This window comes from Puma concolor, chromosome E1 (assembly GCF_028749965.1).
Source record: "Puma concolor isolate L17-30 chromosome E1, mPumCon1.1.hap2, whole genome shotgun sequence".
NCBI lineage: Eukaryota > Metazoa > Chordata > Mammalia > Carnivora > Felidae > Puma > Puma concolor.
The window spans coordinates 50,441,800-50,460,399 of NC_141680.1; the positions used below are offsets into that span (position 1 = coordinate 50,441,800).

General features: G+C 56.8%; 1 protein-coding gene across 2 annotated transcripts in view; it reads right to left on the reverse strand.

Annotated features, from left to right (window-relative positions):
* CACNG4 (calcium voltage-gated channel auxiliary subunit gamma 4) overlaps positions 1-18,600 on the reverse strand; it is a 58,950-nt gene that overhangs the window by 18,388 nt on the left and 21,962 nt on the right. Inside the window, exon 1 of one of the 2 annotated variants that reach the window (XM_086687805.1) lies at positions 2,769-4,464. The exons of the other annotated variant lie outside the window; for it this stretch is intronic. Coding sequence (XP_086543931.1) covers positions 2,769-2,931 — 163 coding nt within the window. The 5' untranslated portion in view covers positions 2,932-4,464. Of the gene's footprint in view, positions 1-2,768; positions 4,465-18,600 lie in introns of those variants that run through there. 2 annotated transcript variants of the gene reach the window in all.

The following is an 18,600-nucleotide window of genomic DNA, read 5'->3' on the forward strand; positions in this document are numbered from 1 at the left end:
AGGGCTGTGAACATCCAGCACAAGGGGCACGCGGACGGGGGTGCCGAGTGGGGCTTTTTCTGCACCACTCGTCCCCCAACGGTATTTTCACCGAGGACGCTGTTGTGCCGGATGAATTCACTGAGCCACAAGGTCTCAGTGAGGCAACGTCCTCGCCCTCACGGAGCAAGGTCCTGGGGCACCGACGACACAAGAAGATAAGAGAAATGACCACTAGTATTGTTTCGGGTGGTGGCAATGGGCTGGAAGGCAGGGGAGGGGATCAGAGGCGCTTGGATTGTAGGCTTCTGTCCTGAAGTTATGGCTGGGCTCAAAGCTGGGGTCGGGGGGTCGAGTGCGGGGTCCTAGATGTCCCTGCAGGGCTGCTCAGACACAGGATGGCACGGCACCCTCATCCCCACCGCCCCCGCCTTCCTGGGTCAAGCTGCCCCCAGCCCGGACCCCAATTCCCGTGGGAAGGGGCGGGAGCAGCTTGTAGGACGGAGACGCTGTATATTTCCAGGAGGATACAGGCCTTTCCGGAAAGGACCCAGGACCTCGGGAAGGGAGTGGAGAGCGGAGGGGAGGCAAGGCTTTGGCCAGGCTGATGGGCGGGGAGGTGGGGAAGACTATTATCCTCACGGATAAAAAAGGAGTATTATCCTTTTTTTAAGAATAGCAGCAAGGATTTACTTAACCCCGATCAGGTGCCCGGCACTAACTCAAGTACCTGTCGTTTATTAACTCAGTCCATCGTCAGAGTAACCCCGCGAGGTAGAGAAGATAAGACCATTTGCTACTAAGTGTCCTAGCTGGGATTCGAACCAGGGCCGCCCAGCTTCAGGGTCCATGTCCGTGCCTCCCTCACTCTGGAGGCAGGAAGCGGTATGTCCTCAGAGCTACAACTAGTTCTGGTTGGTTGGAGCATGATGTGAAAGTGCGGGTCCCCATCCCGGACCTCTGGTGGCAAGACAACTTGTTTTCCTAGACTTTGGGGCGAAAGGCACCGGCTGATACTTGAGGCCAGAGGGTGGGCCACTCGGGCTGGAGGCAGGGTAACCCAGGGCCCTAGACCAGTCAGGACGGTGGTAGCGGGGGGCAGAGCTCGGTTAAGGCTGGGATTTTGGGTTTTTTTTTTATTTGAGAGAGAGAGGGAGAGAGAGAGAGTCTTAAGCAGGCTCCACGCTCAGCACTGAGCCTCACTTGGGGCTCGTCGATCCCACAACCCTGGGATCATGACCTGAGCCAAAATCCAGAGTCGGTCGCTCAACCGACTGAGCCACCCAGACGCCCCAAGGCTAGGATTTTTGAGGTGCACTGATATGTACACGGGAGACGCTTTGGTGAACAGCACAAGCCAAAGGCACAGAGAGGGGCAAAGGGGTGCAGGGAAGCCAGCCTTAGGTTCTGGAACCTCGGACGGTGTGGTCTGGGTGGCAAGCAGCAGTGGGGGAGGTGGAGGCAGAAGAGGCCGGAACTGGGTGTGGGGGTCTCGCGGGAATAGCTGAGGAGATGGGGCTTTACTGCACGGTCCCCAGGGGGGTGACCCCTGGTGGGCAACAGCCACTCCGGAAGGGAGGCTCATGGGGTGAGGGTGGTGAGGGGTGGAGAAAGGAGGCTGCATAGGGCCATGCAAGCAGTGCACTTCATTTGGGGAGGCCCTGTTTCCCGTCCTTGGATGTGTGTGCAGATGAGGGAGGGACCAGAGGTCCGGCCGGAAGTGACTTGGGCACCATCATGCCAGCTTGGAAGGGCAGTGTGTTCCCATTCCCGGGGCTGCTGTAACAGAGTACCGCAAGCTGGGGGGCCCGACCAACAGAAGTTCACCGTCTCTCAGTGCTGGAAGCCAGAAGGCCAAGGTAGGAGAGGGCTCTGAGGGAAATCCATTCTGGGCCCCCCCCCCCACTAGCGTCAGCGGTTGGCAGCCATCTTGGCAGTTAGCCTGTAGAGGCATCACCTTGATTTCTGCCTTCAGCTTCACACAGTCTTTTCCGTGTGCAAGTGTGTCTCCAAATTTTCCCTTTTTAATGTTTGTTTGTTTATTTTTGAGGGGGGGAGGGGCACAGAGAGAGAGGGAGACACGGAATCCGAAGCAGGCTCCAGGCTCTGAGCTGTCAGTGCGGAGCCCGAGGCGGGGCTTGAACCCACGATTCATGAGATCGTGATCTGAGCTGAAGTCGGACGCTTCACCGACAGAACCGCCCAGGCGCCCCAAATTTCACAAAGATGGCAGCCATACGGTTTAGGGCCTATGCTCGTGACCCCATTATAACTTGATTATCTCTATAAAGACCCTACCTCCAAATAAGGTCTGACGTACCGAGGGTAGGACTTCCACATCGGAATCTGAATTCTCCCCCGCAAGCTCCTCACTTTCCCCACCTCCGGCTCCCTTGATCCGCCCCCCCCCCAAAAAACTTCTCTCCTGATTTCTTCCACCTCCACGACTGTGTCTCCAGAGAACCCTCCCGATGGCTGTGATTTCCCACTTGGCACGCTCTGGTGTCCTCCCACGCATTGGCCTCTCTCCAGCTGCAGCGAGGCGGGCTGTTGGGAAACCACTTTATGGGCTCCCGGAGAGCAACTGCAGGCTTGAAGAGGCAGCGTGGGCTGGACTGGACTTTCCTGGGGGTGCCCCCGCCCCCCAGCTTGTGAGTGGCTCTCCGCGAGACCCCCTTAAGCCACCATGACCTTCCGTTTCTTCATCCAGCTTGTGTTTAGTGAGCACCTGCTACGTGCTGGGTGCTGGACCCTCGGAAGCAGGAGTGTCTGCTCGCCAAAAAACTCACGTCCTCTTTTTAGTGGATGCAGGGCCGCCCCGTCTTCCTCGGCGTCCTTTGCAGTCAGATGCGGCCGCGTGACCGAGCCGGTGAATGGGGTGTGAGCGATGGTGATGCGTGTGCCCTTTCTGGACAAATCTCTGGAGAAGTGGGTGCAGCCCTCCATCTCCATACCCCCTTCCCCACCAGTCACACGTGGCTCCACGCGTTGGAAAGGGCTCGAGTCCCCGAACCCGATTGTGGAGGAAAGCTAAGAGGACTGTCCACCTTGAACTGTGACATGAGCGACAAACACACCTCGATCATGTTGAAGGCACTACCCGTTCGGGTGGGTTTCGGTCGCTGCAACAGCAGCACAAGAAGAGAACAAGGCGGATGTGACCTCTGCCATCCCGGAGCTTTCCAGTTAACGTCGGCAGTTACGACTGAGGGGAGAGGTCTGAACGAGGAGTCCAGAGAGCGCTTCATCGAGGACCTGACCTGGGCTGCCGAGTGGATGTCGGGAAAGCTCTTCCTCATCCGGAAACTGGAGAAATACTTTTATGATCTTTCAGAGCCAGAGTGAGGCCCGATGAGACCCATGTGGGCCAAAGCACTTTGAGAAGGATACATCCTGGTGATGTTGAGGGCGAATATATAGTTTCTCGGGGTTGTCTTCAGACCGGACCCGAGCCTTCCGTGTCCTCTCCACGGCCAAGTGCTTGGGATTCAGAGCCTGGGCAGTCTCTTTGGGCATCATGACACCTGCCACCAGTGCCTGGGGCACATTTCACACATGCTCTTCCTTCTTTCCACAGCCTTAGCTCAGAGTCATCGCGGGTGCCTCCTTGCGCCTATAGGATCCGTTCGGGATCTTTCCTTTGACGGAGACCTGGTCCGTCCATTCGACCCTTTGCCCATCCTTTCTTTTAACTCAGTATTCGTGGATTGAGGCCAGGCCCCGTGGGAGCCCAAAGACGTGGCTCCTGCTGGCAAGAACTTACAGCCCAGCCGGGGAGGTGAGTGCATACATCACCCGGAAGCAAGCGAGCCGGTGACATGTGCTATGAGGGAAGTTGGGGAAGGGGGGGGGGTGGGCGGTTCATGGAGTTTCAAAGGCTTAAAGAGACGTGCTGGATGGGGTGTCTGGGACAGCTCCGGGGAGTGAGCTTCTGGAAGAAAGCGCACATGGTGAGGGGAAACTGAGGCTGAAAAGGGTAGGCGGGGCTCCAGTCATGGAGGTGTCTGCATCACCCCCGTGAGGGGACTGGGTCTCACGCCGTGGGCGCCGAGGCGGCCCTGGGAGCTTTCCTGCAGCTGGAGCAGGCCTCCTCCTGACTAACTCAGGGAGCCCGGGTCCCTGGAGGCTCTGCGTGTCTGTGATCTTATTTCCCGCCTGGCTGGCTGGACGGTGACCTGTTAGGCTCGCGCCCCGGCCCAGGGGCCCCTTAGGGGGGTCTCCTGTGCCTCCCAGACGGGCCCAGCTGCTGGGGGAGTGCAGGCTCCGCTCCCCCGGGGTTAACAGGCTCCCCTCCATGCTCCCCTCACATTGACGCCTTGTGAGGAGGGACGCATTTAAACTCTGGCCTCAACTCACAGCTTCCTGCAGCTGCCAGGAGCCTGAGGCGGGGAGGCCGTTGGGGGACCCGGGCCTCCGCCTGCCTCGCCCCTCGCCCACCGTGGGCCACAAGGAGAGAGCCACGTCGAGGGGTGACGGGTTCCGACCGAGAAGAACGGCTTGCACAGCAACTTGGACCCGGACGGGCCTCCTCCCTCGGCTCTCATCTGCGTAACAGATGGCGGCGGCAGGGGCAGGGGCGTGGGGCTCTGTCTCCAAGACGCTTCTTCCTCCTCCATCTCACAGGCGAGGTGAGCTGCGAGGTCCAAAAGGGTGTCTCCCAGGAGTAGCAGGGTGTGGAAGCGGGGCCGGTGGCGCATTTGTGACAGAAGTCCCTCTGGTCGTCGGCAACGGAAGGAAGACGGCACCTGTTTCGACGGGGCGAGACTCCCGTTCAGTGCCTGCTGGGCTCCGCTTCACGCTCCTTCCCCCAGGCAGTGGGGTTCCCACTGCCCTCACACCCTGTCTCTGTAAACCAGGGACCCGGAGAGCAAAGTTACTCTGGTAAACTGAGGCCGCTCTTTAGACCTGGATTCTAAGGATCTTGGGGCTTGCACAGCTGGGCAGTGACTCGGGGTGGGGGAGGATGGGGACAGGAAGGGCGGGCCACGTGCCTGGCGCTGAGCCCATCCCGAGGCTGTGATGTACCTCCAGAGAGTACCTGTGGAAGGTGTCTTTCTCTGGGATGGGTCCCTCACACAGAGTTCTCCCCGGTGGCCACGCTGGATGGCTCTGTCCCCGGCCGGAAATCCTGGGCACATAGTTGGCCCAAGAGCCGGGCCAGTGAGAAGCTCTTTTGAGAGTCTGGATTTGGGATCAAAAGCAGAGGAGACCCAGGGGCCAAGGGACCTTGGGGAGCTCACGAACAGGGTGTCCTCAGTGGCCTGCTGTTAAACCGCCTCAATCCCTTGGACCCTTTACATCCAATAAAGTCCTCTTTGGGGAGGCAGCCGGAAGAAGTTGGTTTCTGTGGCTGCAACCAAGAGAATCCCAACCCCCAGCCAACTGCGCCTTCATCGGGGGAAAGAGATTCCAACCCAGTTTTTGTGGGCTCCGGGGGCCGGTCATTCTTCATTCTTCTGGGTAAGCGTGCAATGCTTTGGCAAGACACGAAAAGGAGCACAGGCTCCTGGGAGACCAGAGAGCCCAGGGGACAGGAGGGACACGCGTCGGCAGACAGGAATGCCGAAGGCCGGGCCCCATGCTGCCAGGTGGAAGTCGTGTGTCCTGTGAACTTCGGCCTCTCGAGGCCTCAGTCCCCTGGGAGAACCCTCATCAGCCCAGTTAATTACACAGCATCCCTGTTTCCTCATCTATAAAGCAGGGATAGTGGACCTCACACAGTTGCCATGAGGAATAAGGAAAGGAGACCACGTGAGGCCACCACGCAGAAGGTTCCCCATAAATGGTGGTGTCTCCTCTTACCTACTGGTGGCCAATAAACCAAGCCCTTGAGCAAAGTCTCCTCCCCCATAAGCCTTTTTTGAGGACCCCAGAGATGGCTCTTGGGCCCCCAGGCTCCACCTGCCCCCGCACCCTGGCCCTCTGGCAGGAAATGGGAGCCTGGCCTCCCTCACGCGCCATCCCGAATCTCTCCCGTCACTTGGTGAGTTCTTCAAGACCCCAAGCGCCAGCCTCACGCCTCCTCCAACCCTTCGCTCCAGGGCGGGCCGGGATTTTCCAGGCTTCCTGCTGAGATTCATAATTGAACAGGGCAGGGAGATTTCCCCAACCAATAGCTCGTTTTCTCTCCTAACACAGGGAAGTTAAGGGGTTCAGTTATTGTCTCTGTGATTTTTCTACTCGTACATGTTTTGTAACTGCTGCCTGGATGAAATCTCAGTACCGAGGTTCAGGGTTTGTTTGTTTATTTTTTTTTCTTTCTTTCTTTCTTTTAATGAGGAGCAAATACGGAGCTCCAAGGGGGGTGAAACAGCTCTCTGCAGATTCCAGGCCTTTCCGTTGGTTTGCCTCTGCAGATTTCTGGAAAGTTATGCTCCAATAACCTGAGGGTTTTAATTGAAGGGCCTGGGAGAGGGAAGGAGAATCAGAGCGGGGAATCATAAACTTCTAGAAGGGATCGTTCGGACCATCTACTTCATCCCATACACTGGACACATTAAGAACCTGAAACCCGAGGAGGCAAAGGGCTGTTGCTATGGTGATGGGCTGGTTGGTGACGGGCAAGCCTAGAACTCTGTTCTCTTGACTCTGAGTTCGGTGTTCTTTTGCCCATCCCCGCTGCCTGCTGTAGTGCAAAGGTTCTCAACCGGGAGCGACTCTGCCCCCCAGGGGACCATGTCTGGAGACAGCTTTGATTGTTGTAATTTGGGGGAGCTCAGTGCCACTGGAAACTGGCGGTTAGTTTCCAGGAGGCCAGGGAGGCGACTAGGCATGTTACGATGTGCAGGGCAGCCCCGGCATCACAGAATGATCCTTCCCAGTCAACGATGGCAGGGCTCGTGATGAGGAGGTGGCCCGCACAGAGCTGGGTCCTCCCTTCTGAAGTCCATTGGCAGGCACTGCTAATCAATCACAGTACTTTCCTCCCCTGATCACAGTCTACATTCTTCTCAACGTAGTGCTCCATGCGCTGCTAACGTTTTCTACAAATTTTTAGCATTTCTTTCTTTTTGAGAAGCAGAGACAGAGCACGAACGGGAGAGGGGTAGAGAGAGAGGGAGACACAGAATCCCAAGCAGGCTCCAGGCTCCGCACTGTCAGCACGGAGCCCGACGCGGGGCTTGAACCCACGGAGCGTGAGATCAGGACCTGAGCTGAAGTCGGACGCTTAACGGACCAAGCCATCCAGGCGCCCCTCCCGTGCCCTACTGTTGATCATCTTGTGACCAGATACCACAGAGACGGTAGGTTATGAAATCCTTCAGCTTGGGTTTTAGTCCTGGCTCTGTCACACAGCTGCGTGATTCTGGGTGCACATTCGCTTCCCTGTGCCTCATTGTTACCATCTGTGAAAGGGGATCATAAATGGGGACATCTTCAGAGAGCTGTCAGGGGGAGTAAACAAGTTAATGCAGTCTTCAAACTGTGCCAAGAACACTGTAAGTGTTTAAAACATGTGAGCTGTTATACTCAGCTCTGCTCTAGTGGTAAAGAGACAGCTGGCCCTACTAGAAGGAATCGGGTCAGGTTTATCTCCTATCAGGACTCACGTGGATTCTCCCTTGTCTGCGTATATGTATGCTATTGCAGTTTTCAAAATGAACAAAACCTTCCTGACTCGGTGACTCTGTTTTCTCCTAGCCCCATTACCAAATTACAACGAAGTTGTCTCCAGACTGAAAAGGGCTGGCCTCAGTTGAGCACCCACCCCCCTGCAAAACCCTGTGCTAAGGGTTTCCCATTTTTTTCTCATTAAAGCCTTGAAATGACCTATGGAGTAGGAGCTCCTATGAACCCATTTAACAGATGAGGAAGCCAAGGCTCTGAGAGGGCAAGTAACTGCCAGAGGTAACAGAGCCCCAAGCAGCCAAGCCAGGGCTCTGTTCCTATCTGACCCTGGCACCAGAGTTCCCATCACTGTGCCACCCTGCCTCCCTCTCCTGTTTGAGAACAGGGCAAGGGACAGAGGAAAGATGGGAGGCAGAGAGAGCCGGCGTCTTGGAGGGCACACAGCTGCCAGGCCACAAGAATTTTCTTTTCTTTTTTAAAATGTTTATTTATTTTTGAGAGAGAGAGAGCGAGAGCGAGGCGGGGGGGGGGGGTTGCAGAGAAAGAGGGAGACACAGAATCCAAAGCAGGTTCCAGGCTCTGAGCTGTCAGCACAGAGGCCGACGTGGGGCTCAAACTCACGAATCATGAGACAATGACCTGAGCCAAAGTCGGATGCCTAACCGACTGAGCCACCCAGGCGCCGCCCCTCACCAGCATTTTCTGATGGTGCAAGTGAGCAGGTTTGTGGGGCAGGCTCCCGGGAGCACACAGAGAGAGTATCCTGGGTGCTGGGGGAACAGCTCATCCTGGGCACCAGAAGCCAGATTGAAACCCAGTTTTTAAGACCTGTCTCACTGCCTCCAGCGCCTGTGGCCCAGGGCATCAGGTTGAAATTCTCCCTCACTTGCTGGAACCCTGGTGCTTCCAGGTTACTTGGTGAGGATGCACCAAGTCGTGGGCTTAGACAGGCCTCAGAGTGCCTGGGCTAATCAGGCATAGCTGGTGGCCTGTCCCTTTGTCCCCAACCCCCAGAGCACTGGATGTCCTGCCTGGCAGCTTTCCAGGAAGGGCTTCTCTAATTTTGGACCCCGTCCCTTCCATTCTCTTTGGAGCCAGAGAGAGCATGTCAATTCCATCCCTCCTGTGCGGGGCCCTCAGGTCCCGGAAGAGAAGCTGAGTATTCACGGCCATCCAGTTCTCCTCAGTTCGGGTCTATACCCACGTTCCAAGAGCCCGCCCTATGCCAGGCTGGGCACCGGACTACGGCGGGGAGTGAGCCAGAATCAGGGAAGCAGAGTCAGGGAAGCTGCCCATGGCACTGACCCTGCAGCTGAGCCCTGAAGGAGGATTCAGCAAGAAGAAAGGCAGGGTAGACACTGCAGACAGAGGGGCCTGCACGGCCGAGGCCCATGGGGAGGTCAGGGCATGTCTGGGGAGATACACGGAGGCTTACATATGTGGCTGGAGGTGGAGGGGATGGGGAGGAGATGGCAGGTGGTTGGGCCTGGGGGCCGCAGGGGACAGCTGAAAAGTGTACAACCAGTTATCAGACGTAATAAGGTTGCTTTAGAGGGAGGTCTGCCTCTCTCCAGGGTTGGAGGGCAGAGTGGAGGCAGGGAGGCCAGCTGGAATCCAGGCTCTGGGACAGGAGCCTCACTCGAGGTCACCCGCTGACTTGGGGCAGAGAAGAAGGATTCCCCAAGGCTAATATGGGCCCCCATTCTTATCCGTCTTCAGACTAACCAGTGATCCCCTCTGGAAAACAGCCCTGGCTTGGGAGACTTGGCCCCCAGCCTTCACTGGTCCTCCCCGGTCAGTCCCAGAGGCCACGCCCACACCCATCCAGAGCAGGGGCCCTTTCATTCCCAGGCACAGCTCCATCAGCCTCAGCTTCCTCCAGGAGGTCGGGAGCTAAGGCCTGGGGCTTTCGTTTGCATGGAAAAGAAAAAAAGCATATAATACAATATAAAAGTTAGCTTCCCTACCTCCGAGGCACAGCAGGACCCACGAGGGGGGGGTTGGTGGGCTGGGACGGGGCTGCTGTGAGCTAGGTGCTCACTAGGTTGGAGGAACCACCCTCCACCCCCCCCCATACCCCACCTCGAGGAAGAGAACAGAACAACCGTCATCGTCATCGTGAGTCAAGCAGACCGTTTATGGGGAGGATCAAAGTCAATGGGAAGCCATACCCCAGCTTCTCACCATTAAGCAAGAGAAATGCTGGGAAAAGACACAAAGAGAGAGAAGAGGCCCCAGCTCGCAACAGGATTCTGCTCGCCCGGAGCCCAGGGCGAGGCCGGGTGGAGGCAGGTGTCGAGGAACCACATTTGTCACCTGATTGGGAAGACACTCAGTGTTTGCACATCACCAATTCCATGCCACCTACAGGGGCTTCTAAATCTATCGCCCACCATCCCTTCCCAGGTCCACTGAAAGTCAGTTGGGGCGGAGGGGCCGGCCCTCTCCCTAATTCCTCTGAACAAAGCCCTCTCTGCGGAGGCCGCCCCGCCTGCCAGCCTGAACTTGGAGGCCCCTCTATCCTAACGGTGCGCAGGTGCCCTGGTTTCTTGCCAGTCCGCGGAGATGGGCGAGGGTCACAGGACCAAAGTCTGCAGAGGGGAGCCCCTCTGGGGTCAGCAGCTGCTCCCACGCTAACTACTGCCATTGCTACAATAGTGACCACTCACCGCGAGCAGCCAGTGCTTACGGAGGATCTCACTGCCCCAAGCGCTTTATGATTTAACTCGGTTAGTCCTCCTGTCGTCCTCCCGAGTGGGTGTTGTTATTCTCATCCGCTCCATTTTCCAGATGAAACAAACCGAGGCCCTGAGAGGTTAAGGGACTTGCCTGGGGCCTGCCCGAATCGTAACAGCAGAGCTGGGATTAGAACCCAGGCTTCGGAGCCCGCGTGCCTCCGTGCCCGGCTGTACCACCATTCCAGACCATAAGTACGTTCCGGCACTTGCTGGCAATGGCAACGCAGGGGCGGACAGAGTCCTACTCCGTCTGATGGAATGTTCCATGAGCTACCTGGGCCATCTCGGGAGCACCTCCTTCTCACCACCTTCTGCACGTGCCACGCGGGGCACCCAAATGGACCGACCGACACGTTGGCTGTGTCTCCTTGGGAATGTGTGCCGAAGAGCTCGGCCGGGAGGGAAGGCAGAGCCTGGGCGGAGAAGGATGTGTGGACTGCCCGCGGAAGCGACGGACTTGGAAACGGAGGCCGAGGCAAGCAGCGGGACTGGGGGGGCACTCCACGCACCCTCCCAACTTTCCTCTGACTGTCCTTCTCGCTCTCTTCCATGGGCTTCTCCCGCTCCCCCCGCTGCACGGGGTGCCCACCTTCTGTCTGCCCCCATGTCCCGTCTGCCCTACACCCCCGGTGACCTCCCACTCTCTGTAGACTGTGACTCCCCAGGCCACACCTTCCCCGATTCCAGACTCAGCGGCCAACCGCCCAGTGGACACCCCCACCTGGATGGCATGGCTCACACTCCAACCCTCATCCCGCCCTTGGTAGCCCTCTGCCTCCTCCCCCTGTCTTGTTGTCCCCGCCCTCTGGGGGGTCCTCGCTGGAAGGCGCCTCGGCTCCTCCCTCTTCTTCCCCTGCCTGCATTTCAGCCAGCAGCCAGTCTTGCCACTTGCTTCAGACCCATCCCTCCCCTCCATCCACATGACCCGCCCTGGTTCGGGTTTGCGTGTCCTTTCTCTTAACTGGTATCCCTGTCGCTGCCTCCCTCAAAGTCACCTGCCGGGGTGACCTGGTGACACGGGACTGAGAATCTCAAGCTCAAGTCTGCTTGATCCATGGTGGCTGAATGGCACTGAACTTCCTCTTCCAAAGGGGGTTTCTGTGGGACTGGGGACAGGGCAGGAGGGGTCACTGCTCTCTCCTGGCCCGCTGGTTCCACGCCCACGTGGGAAGGGTGGAGACAACACCTGCTTCACCCTCCCATCTGTCTTGCCCACCAGCGGGTGAAAATTCCCAGAAAGGGCACAGAGGGCCCAATGACGAAGCCGCAAGGCACCGACAGGTCTAGCAACGGTCGCTCCTTCTCATCAACTCTCCCAAGTCAACAAATCTTGGAAGCATGAGCCGATTGTAATATGACAGATACAACCCATCTAGAGGCGAATCCCTGGGCGACGGTCTGAGAACCACAGCTGGGGACCCAGCGTGACCAGCTGTCAGACAAGTTCCATTTTACCCAACTCTTATAACCAAAGTAAAGATTGCTGCCTCATGAAACAGGCTGAAGTGATAGCAACGAAAGGAGAAACCCAGAGGCCCGCCTGGACCCCCTTTGCAACACCACACACACGGCCATAAATTCCCGGTCGTGATGTTTCAGAAGAAGTGCGGCCCATCCCAGAGAAGATGCTGGCAAGCGGAGGTGTGGGCTCACGAGCCCTCACAGGGTCGACGCCTGCACGAGTCTGAGCCTGCCGTCCGCCCCTTCCGACACTTGTCCCCCCCGCCCCTCCCCCTTTCTTAGCCAGAGCTAAAAAGTCTGCGCTTCCTCAGGCACCCTGGGAAGCCACTGCCGTGTGATGGCAAAGCTTTCATTATTCAGTAAGCCATTTTTCCCTCCCTGTTGAGATCCAGTTCCCCGGCAGAACCTCTCCCTGTCTGCGGACAGCAGCTCAGGACCGCATTTCCGGGGCTTCAAACCACAGCTGGAAAAGGAGGCTTGTTGAGGCGCCGGGACCTGGGTCAGTGGCGCAAGCCGTGGCCGGGAGCCAGCACTGTGTCCGTGGAGGCCTGAATATTTTACCTCTAATGGCTCTGAGTTATAGGCTTTATACCTTTAGATACCGGAACAAACCTGAATTGAAGTTGGCCCAGGGGAAATTTGTGAAAGAGAAATAAAGAATGTTGCACGGAGTCGATCGCACTGTGCAAGGTGGCTCTCTCCATCTTCATTCACAAGGCCACGGATTTGTGGGTAATCCAGGCGGCCAATTGTTCCAGCCCTCCTCACGTCAATGCCATGGCCCCCCGTTCCTTACCCCCATCCCCACCCTGGACGTTTCACTCTTTCACTGGCGACCTGCCCACCAGTCACTCTCCAAGAGGGAGGGAAGGGGCAGCTGAGAGTGAATTTGTGCGGGTACCATGCCATGTTGCCCTTATATTTATTGCTTGTGCCCATTTTACAGAGGAGGACACTGAGGCTCCAAGAAGCTGGGGAGAGGACCAGGATTTGAACTCACTTATCTGGTTCCAAAGTGCAAGCTTTTTACTTATACGACACCCCGCTTAGCGGTCAGCAGGACTGGGCCACTTGGGGGCCAATTTAGCAGTCAGCTGAGCCCGTTATGGATTGTTCAGATCTGGTGGACCGCTCAACCCCTCTGTGCCTCGTTTCCCTGCTTCGAACGGCCAGGATAACCGCAGGACCTGCCTCCGAGGTGAGGATTAGGTGAAGCACAAGCCCTCGGCACTGTGCCTGGAGGGCCTTCTCTCCGTGTCTGCCCTCCGGGAGAAGCACTGTACCAACTTCAGCCCCCGACTCAAGACACCAATGTCCCTGAATGACCGGATGTGTCAGCCTGTGCGTGTGTGGACAGGCATGTGGGTGGGACGGCGACGGGGAGAAGGTGGAGGGACAGGTGTGCACCTGTCACAGGGGCCCAGAGCAGCCCCAGCAGGGGTGAGAAGCTGCCTTCTGCCCCCACATGCATAGGCTTTACTTCCAGCTGCCTTTGTGCCAGCCTCTCAGAGCCCACATCTCCAACTGAGCCCTAATTCACAGGGCCACTGCCAAGGCTCATTAATAAATGAGAGCGAACCTCTCTGCAAATGTCGAGCCCTGGTGTGGTGCTGGACCACCCCCGCCTCGGGCCTCGGGTCCACACAACCCGGAGCCAGCCGGCCTCCTCCGAGTCAGTGAGGCCAGGCAGTTGGCCTGCAGGGCCCCCCCGTGGGCGGGCACGGGCTCCCCGACAGCCAATCAAGCCCCGGTGGGCATGCTGGAGGTGGAGGTGGGCGTTCCCTCTGGGATTTCCTTCGGGGGAGCCCAGAGGCAGCCAGGTTTGGGGGGGGGGGCCTGTGTTTGCTTGACATGGATCAGGATGACTGGCTGGAGGCTGAAAGGTCAGTCTGAGTAGTGCGTTTCCAGCTGTCTGGGGGGCCAGAGAATAAAGTACGGAAAGGAAACGTTCTCACAGTCCTTACTGGGGGACACCCTCCCTGGCCTGGGGAGAGCGAGGTTGTAGGATCAGCAGACGGGCTTTAGCCTGGATCCCCCGTTCTGCCCTTAGACACCAGCTCTGTTTCAATGCCAGAAGCTCTCTGTCTCTGTCCCCATACAGCTTGATTCAGGGAGACCTGCTGGAGGAAGCGGGCTACCCACAGACGTCTGCGTTACATTCTGGGCCCCTGTACTTTCTTTCATAAAGGGCCTCTCGGTGCTCCCCAGACAGGGACCCCTTCTACCTGAGAAGTCCTGCTTGGGTGATGTTTACGTCTACAGTCCTATCAGGAACAGATGCAGTTTTTGTTGGGCCCTGAAGTTTGTGCAATGAGACAGGCCCCCCTAAAGAAAAAGAACACACAAAATGAGGCAAAGGAAGCAGCCGTGCAAGGGAGGGACTGAAGCTTCTTAAGCATCACGATGAGTCTGCCTTGGGGCGCACTCAGGCCAGGGGTCCTAGGCCCCGGGGTTGATCTTGTTCAGAGAAAGAAATGGGAACACCGTAGCCCCCTCCCACTTTGTTACCTTTTCAAGAAGCCTCCTGCCAGACCGATGGCCTTTACATCTCCGGGAGCCTTGGGATGCCTCAGAGGGGCTCCCATGGGTGGTTCCTATCTGACCCCCTCCCCCTCCACCTGTGGAAGGCAGGCTGCTTCAAGCTGTGTTCTCTGTCTGAGAATGGTGGGCATGGTGGTGGGCAGGGCCGGGTCCCTTTTGTGTAGTTGGGGGGACTTTCTCATTTGACATAATCCCCTGTGCCTGGGAGATCCGGTGCTAGGTTGCATGAATGAATGGACAAACGAGTGGATGGATGGATGGATGGATGGATGGATGGATGGATGGATGGGGGTAAGGTTTCACGTGGAAGACTACCTCCAAGGTAACTCTTGAAGGATGGATGGAGTTGGGTGGGCAGTGGCTCCCTCTGGGGAGGGTCCCTTGGCATCCCAGCCGGCGTGGCGGGAGGTGAGGCTGGAAATGTTGAGCAGACAGTGGAATTTCAACCCGGAATTCTCCTCTGAAGGGGCAAAGAAAGCTCAGTCTACGGATCTGTGCCTCCATACCTCTGATTTCTGTACGCTTCGACGTCAGGGCCAGTCCTGGTCCTCAGTTTCCTGATTGTTCACCGACACGAGAACCACCAGCATGTGCTTCGAGCTGACGGGTCATAGCCAGGGCTAACACCTGGGGGCTGCGGACGGAGGCGCATTCCCTGTCTGAGCGAGAACACCCTGGCCGGTACGAGATTCTTGTGAGGGTCCTGACAGAACATGCCGAAAGTGCCAGGTGGACCAACAAGCGACCCCACGAGGCGAACGACATCTGCCCCCAACCTGCACAGCCCCTGCTGCTCAGCTCAGCACCAGGAGAGGAGGGCACCCTTCCTATGGGATCTGGCCTCTGGGCAGAGGGAACTGTCCCTCCCGCCGTAGGCCGAGGAAGATCTTTCCGAAGCATTTTTCGTTTTTTTGGTTTGGGGATCTTCACCCCCAAAGCTGCAGTGGTTCTACCATTCAGGAGAAGGCGAGGCGGGCGGCGGAAACGGTGGGGCCTGACACGAGGCTGGAGCTCAGCTCCGCCTTCTGGTTCCGGGACCAGGTGCCTCCAGGCATACTGCCCGTGCCGTGTTTTCCACCGTGACTGAACCACGCTTTGCAAAGGGAAAGGGGGGAGCCGCACTTACTGGGCTCCTAGCAACTGCCATGCCTGACGGTTTAACTGATCTAATCCTCCGGGCAGCCCATCCGAGTCTGGTATTATTGTCCGTCCTTGATAAATGAGGAGACTCAGAATCAAAGGGTGTGGAAGGAAACTCTCCAAGCTCACACCCCAAGTCAGGGACACAGCCGGGACTCCCAAGTCAAGTTCAGGGGAACTCGGTGGGCAGAATCCTAACATGGTTCCTGAAATCCCCAACCCCGCCCCCCCCCCCCCGGGGTGTGCTCCCCTCGAGTGTGGGAGGAACCTGGGAATTTGATGATGAGCTCACATTATGTAAGACCCCACTCTGGCAGGCTGGAGGGGGAGAAGTCAGAGAGATGTTCCTGCTGGCGGGGAAGAACGCACGGTGCCATGTTGTGAACCACCGGGGGTCCATGTGGCAAGTAACTATGGGCCGAGAGGCCCCTGGCTGGTGGCTAGCAAGAGACCAGGGCTTCGTTGTACGTGGAAACCAATCCTGCCAACAACCGGTCAGCTTGGAAGAGAACCCCAAGTTCCAGAAAGCCCAGCTGGCCCGCACTCCCGATCCACGGAAACCGTGAGATCATAAATCCGTGTTGTTCTAAGCCCCTAAGCTTGTAGGTGATTTGTTAAGAAAAGCCTAGAAAGCTAATACATTTCTCGTCTAAACAAGTCCATGTAGCTTTCAGTAGCTCCGTCTGGTCTTGAAAACAGCCATTGACCCAGAAAGAAATAAAAATATTCACGTTGCCTTGGAAAATTATTTCAGCTCTCTGAGAGTCAGTTTCCCCAGTTGTAAACGAGGACAGTTAACGGTGCCGACGTCATAGGGTTGGTGGGGTGGGAGGGTTCAGTGAGATGATGCGTCTTCATGCTTAGCCTGCAGAGTGAGCTCTCGACACACAGCTGCTAACAAAGTCACATTTCTTTTATTCCAGGTTACCCACTCTTGGAGCGTGACGCGAGAAACATTGCAGGAGGCTGGCTGACTCGGTGGTTAGCGGCAAGGCTGAATGAGTTTTCCTGTTTCGTTTCCGAGGCCCTCTGTAACAGGGCACAACAGACAGGATGATTTAAAACCAAAGGCATTGATTCTCTCGTAGTTCTGGAGGCCAGAGGTCCAAAATCAAAGTATCGATAGAGCTCTGCTTTCTCGGAAAGAGCAAGGGAAGAATCTGCTCCGTGCCCTTCTCTTCGCTTTCGGAGATTGGCCTGCAATCCTCGGCACACCTTGACTTGTAGCTCTGTCAACTCAGTCTCTCCCTCCAGCTTCACGGGACCTTCTCCCTGCGTGCCTCATCTTCTTCCAAGGACCCAGCGATGGGACTCATGTCACACCCCGATGCTAAAGACCCTGGGAGTAAAAAAGGCCCTTGACCTCCTCCCTTCTTATCCAACTCTCCAGCCTCTTCGATGCCTTGCATATGATGGAACCAGAAATGGGAAGGAAGCCTCCGCCAACGAATTTCTGCAACGTTCTGGCCTGAGGGAGGCGCTCCCCCCAGTGATGTCCTGTATGTCTCGGGACTGTCTGGAGAGCGGCAGGGACCATGCGCAGTTCTCCTGCTGTCTGAGTGGCAAGATTCAAGAGCCAAACGAGTGACGGAGGTGGCAGGAGGCCAGGCTACGTGCGAGCTCGAGGGGCAGATGCCACACAAGTCCCTAACGACGGACATGGATTTCTAAGGAAGACAGTAAAAGCTGCTTCCTCACTTCAAAGAAAAACAGGCGCTGCAGATTCCGGGGCTTTCTCTCTTCCCAGCTCCTCTACCCTCTGTCGCGCTGAGGGCAGTGGAGGAGGAAGGCGCATCTGTCCAACGGCTCCGATGAGCAGACCGACCGAGTCACTCTGAGCCCCGATGCTTGTGCTCCAACGTGGTTCTTCCACCATGGCAACGGGAGGGGCTGGGCTACAGGCATCATGGGCTGCAACGCTGCTCTCTCCCTCCGTGCAGACTTGTGGCATGCACAGACCGGCGTCCATGCAGCAGGCAGGTGCCATACGTGGACCAACGGTAAACACTGCTCATCACCTACACCGGCAGCTGAGAGGACCGCTGCATCCCAGGGAACTGCACTTCCCAGGCTCCTTTGCCCATGGTTTTCTGGGTCATTTTGGCCAATAGGAGGCTCTGATGGAACATGAGAAGGTCCAAGGAAAGAAGTCAGGGTATTTCTTTCTCTCTTCTTTGGACACTGTTGGTGGCGGCTACTGGATCTCCTCTGGGGGTCCGGTTCCTTCTGGAAAGTCCTTCCCTTTGTGGTCCCAGTTTCCCCCAGGAGCCAAGCACTTGCTGGACGGGCTGGCCTCTGGTAAAACCACCCTGAAATGTGTTTTCATCTCATGCAAGGGTGGAAGGGGTTTCCCCTTGCTGCTCACATCTGGATGCCTCCTGATTCCCCCGCTTGGCTTCTCAGCTCTTTGATCACCTGGGAAATCGACTGGCTTTATCAAATTTCCTCCGTCTGAAAGACACAGAGTTGCTTTGGTTTCTCCTGGACGGACCCTGACTGGCAGAGTAACAACAACGACCATTTATTAGACACTTAGGATGTGCCAGCAACTCTTCCGTGCATTATCTCCTTGAATTCTCACAGGGGTAGAGAATAAGGATGATCTATTGCTTCCATGTTGCAGACAAAGAAAATGAGGCTCAGAGAAGTTAGTTAACTTGCCCAAGGAGAACCCTCCATTGGGCAAGAACACAAGCTTTGGGGCAAATCTCATTTTACCCCCTTGGTAGCTCTCTGAGCTCAGGCAAGTTAGCTCGTCTTTCTAAGCCTGCTTCCTAGTTCTGGAACATTGTCATCACCCCAAGTGAAGAACTTCACTCCGTACCCACTAAGCAGTCACGTCCATCCGCCTCTCCTCTGAGTCCCTGGAAACCATTAATCTGCTTCCTGTTTCCACGAATATGTTAGACATTTTGTATAAATGGAAGGATACAATATGAACCCGTTAAGAGTTGAATTGTGTCCCCCTCCCTTTCCCCAAATTCATATGTTGAAGTTCCAACGCCCCAGAACCTCAGAATGTGACCTTGTTCGGAAAGAGCTGTTGCAGATCTAGTTAAGAAGACCATTAGGGGGGCGCCTGGGTGGCGCAGTCGGTTAAGCGTCCGACTTCAGCCAGGTCACGATCTCGCGGTCCGTGAGTTCGAGCCCCGCGTCAGGCTCTGGGCTGATG